Here is a 12,782-nt window from a genome sequence, read left to right on the forward strand (position 1 = left end):
AGGCCTCCCTGTCCATCAAGTAAAGATGAGATATTTTGGAAAACTTAATTCTGAAATTTCTTCTGGTTATAATTAAAGCAGTGATGTTGAAGATGCAGTTGAGAAGTTTGGATAAAGCTATGTCTTGAAATTTGAGTTTCAGATGGAGCAAAGCCTCTAAATTTATATACTACTTTGTATAAAGTGATTTTAACTGTTCCTTTGTAAAACTAAATTATTAATTAAGTGTACATTTGATGTCTCACATATACCCTTCAAGTTTATATCATCAAATTTGCTCAAAAGTAACTTTTTAAAAAATGTCCTCATTGAGAAAAGAGATTGTCTTGTGTTTTTTCTATGTGTGGGCCTTTAAAAAATTTTGTGTCACTTTACTTAGTTTCACGTAAATGCATCTAATTGCTCTGAGAATATTCGTATAGTGGGTTATCATCTTCTTTCTTTCCCATTGTTTTTGGCTGCCCTGGGGCTTTGTTGCTGCACAGGCTCTTCTCTGGCTGCAGAGAGCGGGGGCTGCTCCTAGTGGCGGTGCGTAGGCTTCTTGCTGCGGTGGTTTCCCTTGTCACGGAGCACAGGCTCTAGGGTGCACAGTCTCTGTGGCACGTGGGCTCAGGAGTTGTGGCGTAGGGACTTAGCTGCCTCGTACCCGGGTCCTCCACCCCAAACCAGGGATCGAACTGGTGTCTCCTGCATTGGCAGGTGGATTCTTTCCCACTGAGCCGCCAGGGCAGCCCTGGCTTTCTTTAAGTAACAGGTGTCATTCTTGCCTTGCTCTGTGCTTTCTTGTTCTAATGCTTCCTTGTTACTTTTGCCTTTATTGAAATCTTGTTTTTCAGTAGTTTTTAATTCCTTATCTTCAAGAAGTTGTGTCTACATTCCTATGCCTATGCTTTTCTAATTGTCAGACTCAGGAATGACACAGTCTCTTTGAACTCTCATCTGCTTAAAGGAACATAGTACAGGTTAATTTCCACCCCCCCCCCACCCTCATTCCCTAGATCTTGTTAGTATAACTGTGGGTTTTATTCAAGTTATAGTTATATTAAATAATTATACAGTGTCAACTTTAAAAGGAGAACAACATGAAAGTTGTGAGTTTAGTTTTTCTTTGGGGCAAAATGGGGACTATAGCCCAGGAGACAGCATCTCAGTTAGTTTTAAGAAACTGTGTCAAAGAGGTAGGTAGGGGGCAAGGTCAGTATATGTGATTTTGGTGAAGGGGAAAAACATGCAATCAAGCACTTTTTTTCTTTTTTTTGCAGAAGGTTTCTGCTAGCAACAAGAGTAGTCATCACCAGGAAGGATTTTTTTTTTTAATATGAGGAGTGTTTTTTTTAATATGAGGAGATATCAGAATTGGGCTCATAAAATCAGTTTGCAAAAATATCTAATTGTCTGAAGACCTGCCAGTTTTTCCCAGAGCACAGAGCGCCTCATTTCTGCTCTGCATCCTGGACTCCTTTCACTGGGTGTTGAAAATCAACAGCTGCAGCTTCAGATGATTTAATCCTTATAGATGGCAGTTTGCCAGTTTGTAATTGACAAGAACTTCTCTTAAGAATAGTTTTTTCTTGCTTTTATCACAGCCAGGTATCCAACAATCCTTTAGAACTTATTTCTGTTTTAACTGGTTTTGTATTTGTCACCAACCACTTGGTACCATGACTTCACACTTCTAGTTATTAATTTCATCTCGCCTCTATTCCAGTTAGTTTTTCACAGAAGAGCTATTGGTGGAGGTATCTTGGAAACTTGTGAATAATCAAAAGGAGTCTTTCTTATGCCTTCCCAGTGTTGCTGTTCAGTTGCTTGGTCGTGTCCAGTTGTTTGTGACCCCATGGACTGCAGCTTGCCAGGAGGCTTCCCTGTCCTTCACCATCTCCTGGAGCTTACTTAAATTCATGTCCATCGAGTTGGTGATGCCATCCAACCATCTCGTCCTCTGCCGTCCCCTTCTCCTCCTGCCTTCAGTCTCTTCCAGTGTCAGGGACTTTCCTAATGAGTCAGTTCTTCACATCAGGTGGCCAAAGTATTGGAGCTTCAGTTTCAGCATCAGTCCTTCCAGTGAATCTTCAGGACTGAATTTCCTTTAGGATGGACTGGTTGGATCTCCTTGCAGTCCAAGGGACTCTCAAGAGTCTTTTCCAGAACCACAGTCCAAAAGCATCAATTCTTTGACACTCAGCCTTCTTTATGGTCCAACTGTCACAACCATACATGACTACTGGAGCTTTGACTACAGGGACTTTTGTCAACAGAGTAATGTCTCTGCTTTTTAATATGTTTCCTAGGTTTGTCATACCTTTTCTTCCAACGAGCAAGCGTCTTTTAATTTCATGGCTGCAGTCACCATCTGCAGTGATTTTGGAGCCCCCCAAAATAAAGTCTCTCACTGTTTCCATTGTTTCCCCATCTGTTTGCCATGATGTGATGGGACCAGATGCCATGATCTTAGGTTTTTGAATGTTGAGTTTTAAGCCAGATTTTTCACTCTCTTCTTTCACCTTCATCAAGAGGCTTTTTAGTTCCTCTTTGCTTTCTGCCATAAGGGTGGTGTCATCTGCATATCTGAGGTTATTGATCTTTCTCCCAGCAATCTTGATTCCAGCTTGTGCTTCATCCAGCCTAGCATTTCTCATGATGTACTCTGCCTATAAGTTAAATTAGCAGGGTGACAATATACAGCCTTGGTGTACTCCTCTCCCAATTTTGAACCAGTCCATTATTTCATGTCTGGTTCTAACTGTTGCTTCTTGACCTGCATACAGATTTCTCAGGAGGCAGGTAAGGTGACGTGATATTCCCATATCTTTAAATTTTCCACAATTTATTGTGATCCACATAGTCAAAGGCTTTAGCATAGTCAATAAAGCAGAAGTAGATGTTTTTCTGAAATTCTGTTGCTTTTTATATAATCCAGCAGATGTTGGCAATTTGATCTCTGGTTCCTTTGCCTTTTCTAAATTCAGCTTGAACATCTGGGAGTTCTCGGTTCACGAACTGTTGAAGCATGGCTTGGAGAATTTTGAGCATTACTTTGCTAGCATGTGAGATAAGTGCAATTGTGTGTTAGTTTGACATTCTTTGGGATTGGAATGAAAACTGACCTTTTCCAGTCCTGTGGCCACTGCTGAGTTTTCCAAATTTGCTGGCATATTGAGTGCAGCATTTTCACAGCATCATGTTTTAGGATTTGAAAGAGCTCAACTGGAATCCCATCACCTCCACTAGCTTTTTTTTGTAGTGATGGTTTCTAAGGCACACTTGACTTCGCACTCCAGGATGTCTGGCTCTAGGTGAGTGATCATAGCATCGTGGTTATCTGGGTCATGAAGATCTTTTTTGTATAGTTCTTCTGTGTATTCTTGCCACCTCTTCTTTATATCTTCTGCTTCTGTTAGGTCCATACCATTTCTGTCCTTTATTGTGCCCATCTTTGCATGAAATGTTCCCTTGGTATCTCTAATTTTCTTGAAGAGATCTCTAGTCTTTCCCATTCTGTTGTTTTCCTCTATTTCTTTGCATTGTTCACTTAGGAAGCATTTCTTATCTCTCCTTGCTGTTCTTTGGAACTCTGCATTCAGATGGGTATATCTTTCCCAATGTTTAAAGGAAGATTTTCCCCAATTTACTGATCTAATAGGCTGTTATTCAGTGACTCATGACAACATTCACTCTAGCAGATAGGAGCTCTGAAGAGCTTTACAAGGGGAGAGATTTTTATAGATAGAAATGAGCAGGAGCAAGGGCATTATACTGGGCATTTGCTGGTTGGTTAAAACAGGGTTGCTTCCCTTATGTGGAGCGAGGGGAAGTCTTGGAGCTCTGTTATATAAGTTGTGCTGGGCAGGTGGGTGCTGACTAGTTGACCATGGCCTTCCTTCCCTGGGAGAGCCATTTGCTAATGTGGGGCTTAGCGTGAGTGACTCCGTCTTGGGCCTGATCTCGTTACTTTAACATCAATGAGCCATATGTTAGCAGAGTGTACAGTTAAAACATAGGATCAATTGCTATAACAGAGGCCAAAATGGTAGCTTAAGTAAAACAGATGTTCATTTCTTTTTTGCATAACAGTCTGAGGAAGAACTTTATGGCTGAAAGGATAGATCCTTGGTTGACAGGACCCAAGTGCTTCCTTGTTCTGCCATCAACTTGTAGCATCTATCTCATGTCTATAAAAGCTGTTTCTTCTTCCAGAATTCTATGTTCACATTCTAGCAAATGGGAAGGAGAGACGAGAAAGTTGAGGGATGGGAGACAGGAGGCTGATCTTTCTTCTTTTTTCCTTAAGGGCATAGCCTGGAAATTGCACCTGTTACTTCTCATATCCCATTGGCCAGAACCAGAACTCATGTCTGCACCATAGAGCAGGGAGGACTGGGAAATGTAGTCCTTAGCTGGGCTACCAGGTTCCCATTAAAGAAAGGGAAGAGAGAATAGCCAACACACTCTGCAGTGAATGTGATACAATTCTTTCCTCATAGTCTTCTCCTCAAAACTCTGTAGACATCATTCTCTTGTTTTTTGGCATTTAATGCTATAGTGGAAAAGACTAAGGCTAAGGCTAGCTACCTACCCCACCTTTTTTCCTGGTAGACTTTTTTTACCCTATCAGATTGCTTGTAGAATTTTTTTTAATCCTGTACTACAGAAATTTTCTTAGCATGCATTTAGATTGCTTTTCACTGATTTTTGCCTAGAATGTGATGTTGCATATATACATCTTTCTCAGTTCAAGAAAATTTTATTCTCTTCTACCCATTTATCCCTCTCTTTCATTTGCGTTGGTTTACACCCTGAGAAATACCAGTTATCTGTGTGCTCTCCTGCTGGTTTCTACCCTCCATATCTTTCCAGTCATTCTTCTAAGTGAAAAGATGGCTTCCTATTTATCAGTCTTTCTGTTGCATTAGGAGAAGGCAATGGCACCCCACTCCAGTACTCTTGCCTGGAAACTCACATGGACGGAGGAGCCTGGTAGGCTACAGTCCATGGGGTCACTGAGGGTCGGACACGACTGAGTGACTTCACTTTCACTTTTCACTTTCATGCATTGGAAAAGGAAATGGCAACCCACTCCAGTGTTCTTGCTTGGAGAATCCCAGGGACGGGGGAGCCTGGTGGGCTCCCGTCTATGGGGTCGCACAGAGTCGGACACGACTGAAGCGACTTAGCAGCAGCAGCAGCAGCGGCTGTTGCATTCTGAAAGAACTCCTTACACTTATCCTGTGTACCACTCATTTGCCTTTTCCACCTTAGTTCTGCTGTGTTACCTCCAATGTGGATCTTAATTTTTCTGTAGCATTTCTGGTGTTCTTGAAATCCTCTAATATAATTTATTCCTCTTTTAATCTCATTCTTATGCATATTACCTTCAATTGGTTTATCTTTAAGAATTTCTGTTTGGTGGCATGGCCCCAAAAAAATGACTTTGTTTCAATCAAGGATGTTAAACAGCCTCCTGAAATATTTTTCTGGATTTTGCTGTTGATTTTTAGAGTTGTTGTTTCCTCTGAGTCCTTTGGAGTCAGTTTCCGGGTTCTAAAGTGCTATTCATAGGCTCCCTTTTAGTCTTTGGTTTTGTTTTTTTTTCCCTTAAGGCAAGATCTGTCAAAAGACATTTGTCTAAGACCAAGAATTGGATCACTCTTAAGTTTAGCAGCCTGTTGGTTTTATTTCGTGGTCATAACCCCTTCTCAGATCAGCAGTTGATGTTCTACGTCAGTTTCCTGTTCCCAGCAAGCTGTCAGCCTAATGGCCCTACTCTGAGGTGATGTTTTTCTCAACTCTGCATATACTGCTTTAACTTTCACATCATGGGATATTATTAAATCCAGTCTCCAGATGAGAAAACTAAGCGGTTAAGTCATTAAGGCTTCATCATAAGTCTCAGTAAAAGGCAAACCAGCTCTGGACCTCAGGTCTTTGACTCAGAATTCAGTTTCTTCAGTCTTTCTTACTTCTGTTCATCTTGATAGAAAAACAGGGCAGTTGATCTGAAGAGCATCTCAGAACCGTGTCCTGCCCTAGCAGTGGTAGCTGCGGTGATTTTGCTGCTAAACGTACATACCAGCCTTATGAACATCAAAGGGAGTGCTCTAAGAAAAGAAAAGAGGGCAAAGTGGACTTGCTGTGGTCAGGTCAGTGTGCACGGGTCCAGACACTCATGCTTTGAAAGAAATCGACTTAAGTTCATAGCAAATAAGCATGGTACTATCCAGATACTGCCTTCAAATAACAGTTTTCTTACTGGAAAAATGTGGAAAGAGAATAAAAACAATAACGGTGATCTGATAAAATCCTGTAAATGATCATTTCCTAAAGTCTGTCAGAGATATGTTCTGATTTATTGAATAAGAGCTCTTTTTTGGTAAAATTATGAGGCTGATATTTCTGCAGGAATATTTATATTCTGGCAACTTTATGATTGATCTGATATTTTCATACAGAGGATCTGGGTCTTGGAAGAGTAAGCGAAGAGATGAGACATTAGTAATGTGATGCTTCTGCTCCAGGAATCTGGCTTTCCACAGATGGAGCAACAGTGGGAAATGAGCACTTTGGCTTCCTACATAAAACAATTTGCATTGTTTTCAGAAAGAAATAATCTTCAAGCAAAATAGAAATATTTCTATCCTAAGCCTTTCCCTTGAACATAATCAACTCTTTTTCCTATAGGAGACACTCATCTTTCAACCACATGTCACCAGCCTGCTCAGGCTAATATGGTAAGTACTTCACCACAGTGCACATCTTGACATATGGCTCCCTTTGTCGTTCTTGGTGGGTTCTGCCAGAACTCTCCTCTGTCTCATAGAGGGCTCTGGATATAGTTTTCGAAGAAGGAAAGGAAAGTACATAAGTGCAGCAAAGAATCAGGTCTGGTGGATGCTTTATTAAAGAAAATTTTAAAGCCTCTTTGGCTATGATGTTGGTATAATTATTTGTTGGTCGGTTGTTGATTTATTCCCTACTTCATCCCAGACAGGATTTGTGGCATCTTATCAAAATATATGCTGTGCAATAACATTTAAAAAAATTTTTTTAAGGAAAAAGAAATTTGAGTGAAAGGAAAACAGTGGTAGGAACTCTGCATAATCTATAAAATTTCACCTTCAAGGGACTGCTGTGGCAGTCCAGTAGTTAGGGCTCCATGCTTCCACTCCAGGGAGCTCAGATTTGAACCCTGGTTGGGGAACTAGGATCCCACAAGCTGTGCAGCAAAGCATACCCCCCCACAAAAAGTTTTTTTTTTTCTTTTAAGAATGTACTTTATACAAAATAACCAATTCATATGGAAATAAATCTACAGACCTCCAAGGATCAGAAAGATTTTTAAACAGTTGTTTTAAAAAATTATCCAACACACAGTATAGAACTAAGTACTGAGGTAAGTGTGGCTCTCAGTGAAACAGGGGATCAGCAGACCAGACAAAATATACACAATATAAAAATAAATAGCATTCCCCTTCCCAGTACTGGCCAGGACCACGCACAGGAATCTGCAGCAGGAGAGCGGGTGTGGGCCCAGCTGGGGGCAGCGTTCAGTGCCTCGCTCCCGGGCCCACCACCCTCTCCAGACACACAGGACACGCAGCTGGTTAAGAGGCTTTTCCGTATCAGCCGCCAGGGCTCAGCGAGGGAGAGACCAGGCGGCCGACGCCGCTGACCATCTGCTCGGCCAGGGCCCGTGAAGCACAGGAGGATGCAGCAGCTGGAGGTCAGGCTCGCACCTGCCCCACACGAGGACACAGCAGGGGAGGCCCAGCGCCCCAGGGAGACTCCAGACGCAGAACGGGAGGAACAAGTCTCAGTCGAGGGCTCAGCCCCTGGCAGGGGAACCTGCACCCAGGGGCGGAGGCTGAACAGCCTGCCTCCCAGGCACCCCGCTCTCCGTGGGGGCACCCTGGCCCTTCCCCTGGGCTCTGACTCGCTGGCCACAGCCGCTCTCCAAGGGTCCCTGCCTCGGGGCTGCTGGCTGAGGGATCCTGGGAGAATCCAAACCGGGACCTGAGAGCTGTGTGTGTGGCTGAGACAGAAACTTTCAAAAAGCGAGAAAACCCTGAGCCCACGCGGCCCACTCCTGGAACTGGCAGGAACCAGCGCCAAGTCACAAGGCCGCTCGCGCCCCCCACAAAAATTTACCTTCAAGAAATTTCTCAGCCTTCTTGCCGCTGTGTCCTGCATATTTATATTGTCTAAATATAGATGCACATTTACTTGATCTAGTATTAACTGCAAAATATGTGTTTCTAGCAGTGTGAAAGAAGGAAAATAGAGATGAAGTAAATACCCTTTAAAGCAGCATCTCCCAAGTGATGTTCTGTAAAATAACAACCAGCATTGCTTAAAAGAAGGAAAACAAGCAAAGGTTTATGCCTGTAGGACTTCTCTGAGCCTTTCAGGTGCCCAGGCCTCAGCATCTGCACTGCGATCACACCCCAGCCCACGCCACTGTCATCTCCCATCTAAGCTGTGCATCCGCCACCTCTTGGCCCCTTCCTGCCCGTTCCCAACCCAGCAGTGCGAGGAGTCCTTCAGAGCAGAATTGGATCACGCCCCTGCTCCTCGAAGCCGCTAGCATCTTCCCCGCTCAGACTGAGTCAACTCACCCTGTTGTCATTGGCCTGACCCCAGTGCTGTCCTCACCCCCACTCCCAGGGTCTTCCTGATCACCCCGGTCCCCACTTCTGCTCCTCTAGCCTCCTCGTTCCTCAAAGCCAGCAAGCTGTGGCCTCAGGACCTTTGCACCCCTCAGCTGTCCTTCTCCAGTGCATTGGCAGAGCTTTCTCTCCCCACTTCATTCAACTGTCAGCAAGAACACCCTCTCCTGACAGCCGAGCACCCTTTCTCTTCATTACTTTTTTTTTTATGTTTTTTTACTTGATTCAGTACACAAATCATGTATCTGTCACCACCATGAAAATGGATGCTCCATGAGGCAAGAACTTGGCTCATTTTGTTTACTGCTGTGTCCTTGGTTCCCCAGAACATTACTTAGCACATAGTAGATGCTTAATTATAATTTAGTGAATGAGTGACAGTAAGCACAGGAATATAAATTGTGGCTCTTGAAGAGGATAATACGGTATGCCACTTTCTCTAGACAGTGCACAGGATCTTTTTGAGAGAAATGCCTGTTAATATCATACAGGATGTGGGGATTCTAGAGCAATTTTAGAAGCACTTGCCTTAATTATTCATCATTTAGGAAAATCATATTCAGCCTTCTCCTTTGCGGATTTTTATCTTCTAGTCCAAGACTCTGTGCCATCATCTCAGCCCATTTCCTTCGGTGCCACCTGAAGTCACACCGCAGGGGGTGTCAGTCATGCCGGCACCTACCAGCAAGCCTCTCCCTCTGACACCAGAGCTCCGCGGGCCTGGATCTGTAACACGTGCTGGAAAAGCTCTGGAAGAAATAACTTCAAGCCCCACAGAGGACTCACACCCAAGCGTCTTCACCAGTCACCCACAAGTACCCTTACAGAATGCACCTGATCAGGTGAGTGTGGAAAACTGAAGTCACAGCCGGTCACCCTTGTGACCCTGAAAGAGCCCTCTTTTACCCTTTCCTTCTATATGGTGATGCTTCAAGAAGATGCTGCTAGGAAGGAGCTGTTTTCACCCTTCACCCCTGAGCAGAACATAGGAATGCCTGACAATGATGCGGTTCAGGGCAGGCTGCCCCAAAACGTGCCACTTTGGCAACCTGGATTATCTCAAGCTGAAGACAGTTAAGGCCCAACAGACTCAAGAAGAACTTTTTACCTCCCACTTCACCGCCTGAAAGAAATTAGATTAGGAGCTCGAACCAGGAAAAGAGCTATTAATGTTACCATGATAAATTTTCTTATATTAGAAAAACTTCTCTACATGGTGTGACAAGCATGCATTTACCAGACCTTTCCTCTTCCCATCTTTCTGTGAATGTCTTCCTCCACTCCGAAGTCCCAGACCCCTGGCCCCTTCTTAGCTCAGGATGGGATCTAAACCTCAATGGCCTGTCTGTGAAACTCCCATCTTTGGGACTCCCATACATACGTAATTATATTTGTTTCTCTCTTGTTAATAGGTTTTATGTTGGCTTAATTATTAGGCCAGCTGAAGAAACTGGAAGGGAAGAAGGGAAAAGGTTTCCTCTCCTAACAGACAAGCCTGTATCCCAATTCAGAGCTAAGCAAGTCTATGGAGATATTCCACAATGGGTTTTATACACATTTCAGGATTTAATGTCTTATTATTTAATGATATTCTATTTAGTGCTTCAGGCAAGGAGGAAGCCTTATTCACCTGCCCCACTTTTTCAGGAGCAGCAAACCCTTCTGACAGCTCCTCCTACTCAACATCTCAACTCTTTTTTTAATCTTTCTTCCCCCTTTGCCCCAAACCTTAAGATAAAGCAAAGCCGTCGTGACAATTTTGACTGAAGAAAATTATCCTGCTTCTACCCATTTTTTTTTAAACACAAGCTCTACTTACATGCAAACATTTCCCTGCTGAAGAGGAATCCTGTTTGCTCCGAACCTGCACTTAGTGTTAATGGAAGCTAGATGTCCACTATTGTCTCTGCTGGTATTGTATTCCCCTGGGGAGAAACTAACCTACAGTCATTTCAACAGACATGTTTTCTTTAAACAAAGGGAAATCTGAAGGGTAGACTCCCCAGGAGTCTACAAATAAATGACTATAAATATTAAGAGAATTTAGTAGCGTTGCTGAATACCAGGTTACTATACCAAAGCTAATTGTACTTTTGCAGATCAGTAACATTCAGTTAGCAATTTAGATAAAGAAAAAAGATATAATGGCCAAGTATGTAGGAGTGCAGATAACAAAGTGAAAGTCGCTCAGTGGTGTCTGACTCTTTGCGACCCCATGGACTGTAGCTCACCGGGCTCCTCTGTCCAGGGAATTCTCCAGGCAGGAGTACTGGAGTGGGTTGCCATTTCCTACTCCAGGGCATCTCCCCGACCCCTGTTCAATCATATGGTCCATGAGGGTAGGACCATAGCTGACTGGAAGTGCTCTAACTCCTGAGTCTGGCAGCACACAGTAGGCATTTAATGAAGATTTATTGACTGTGATTCAATTAAGCTGTAAGTGGAATATTCTCTGGTAATTGGACCAAGTCATTGGTATAAACAGTGATTATCTCAGGGCTGGACCTCCAGTCTGAAAGGAATGACCTCTTAAGCTTTGAGGCAGGTCCAGTGCTCTGGGTTTGTTTTCTCAGAGAGGTTTTCTGCCTCCACCTCCTGCCAAGTGGTATTTAAGGTACTACCTTCTCGAACATGAACTCTTGAATGGAGGGAAATAAACAGGGTGGGAAACCTGAGAGATGAAATATCCTTCCAAATAGAGAAGATTGGGTTTGTTTGGGTTTTTTTGGCTCCACCATGCAGTGTGCATCTTAGTTCCCTGACCAGGGGTCAGTTCTGTGCCCCTGCATTAGGAGCGTGGAGTCTTAACCCCTGAATTACCAAGGAAGTCCCTGGAAGAGTTAGTTTTATTTCCATGTGACCCTTTCTTTTTAAGATTTATTTTTAATTACAGGATAATTGTTTTACAATATTGTATTGGTTTCTGCCTGACATCAACATGCATCAGCCATAGGGATACATGCGTCCCCTCTGTTTTGGACATCCCTCCCACCTTCCATCCCACTCCAGCCCTCTGTGTTGTCGCAGAGCCCCGGTTTGAGTTCCCTGAGTCATATGGCAAATTCCCACCCGCTGTCTCTTTTACACATGGTAGTGCGTGCGTGTCCACGCTACTCTCTGCTTTTGCCCCACCCTCCTTCCCCGCCTCCCCGTGTCCACAAGTCTTCTCTATGTCTTCATCTCTATTCCTGCCCTGTGAATAGGTTCATCAGGACCATCTTTCTAGATTCCATATACATGCGTTAATAGGTGGTATTTGTTTCTCTTTCTGACTTACTTCACTCTGTATAATAGGCTCTAGGGCCATCCACCTCATTAGCACTGATTCAGCTCCATTCCTCTTTATGGCTCAGTAATATTCCGTTGTGGTAACTTCCCTGGTAGCTCAGCTGGTAAAGAATCTGCCAGCAATGCAGGAGATTCCAGTTCAGTTCCTGAGTAGGGAAGATCCCCTGGAGAAGGAAACGGGAACCCACTCCAGCATTCTTGCCTGGAAAATTCTATGGACAGAGGAGCCTGATGGGCTACAGTCCATGAGGTCCCAAAGAGCCAGACACGACTGAGTGACTAAGCACAATATTCCGTTGTGTATATGTAGCACAGCTGCTTTACCCATTCATCTGTCAGTGAACGTTTAGGTTCCTTCCATGTGCTTGCTCTTGTAAATAGTGCTGCAGTGAATATTGGGGTACATGGGTCTTTTCCAGTTGTGGTTTTCTCAGGGTATATATCCACAGGTGAGATTATTAGGTCATATGGTAGTTTTATTCTAGTTTTTTTTAAGGAATCTCCAGACTGTCTTCCATTGTGGCTGTATCTATTTACATTTCCACCAACAGTGCAAGAGGGTTCCCTTTTCTTCATATCCTCTCCAGCGTGCGTTTGCAGATTTTTTGGTGATGGCCATTCTGACTGGTGTGAAGTAATATCTTATTGTAGTTTTGATTTACTTTTCTCTAATAATGCGTGGTGTTGAGCATCTTCTCTTGTGTTTATTAGCCATCTGTATGTCATCTTTGGATAAATGTCTGTTTAGGTCTTTTGCCCACTTTTTGATTGGGTTTGTTTTTCTGGTGTTTAGTTGCATGAGCTGCTGGAATATTTTGGAAATCAATCCTT

The 12,782-nt window shown here is 43.4% G+C and overlaps 1 protein-coding gene across 1 annotated transcript in view; it reads left to right on the forward strand.

The window, feature by feature from the left end:
* The window catches only part of PKD1L3 (polycystin 1 like 3, transient receptor potential channel interacting), an 81,542-nt gene that overhangs the window by 8,280 nt on the left and 60,480 nt on the right, over positions 1–12,782 (forward strand). Inside the window, 2 exon segments of the mRNA XM_068993038.1 lie at positions 6,679–6,728; positions 9,257–9,505. Of these exon segments, the coding sequence (XP_068849139.1) occupies positions 6,679–6,728; positions 9,257–9,505 (299 nt within the window).

Source organism: Capricornis sumatraensis, chromosome 20, assembly GCF_032405125.1.
Source record: "Capricornis sumatraensis isolate serow.1 chromosome 20, serow.2, whole genome shotgun sequence".
NCBI lineage: Eukaryota > Metazoa > Chordata > Mammalia > Artiodactyla > Bovidae > Capricornis > Capricornis sumatraensis.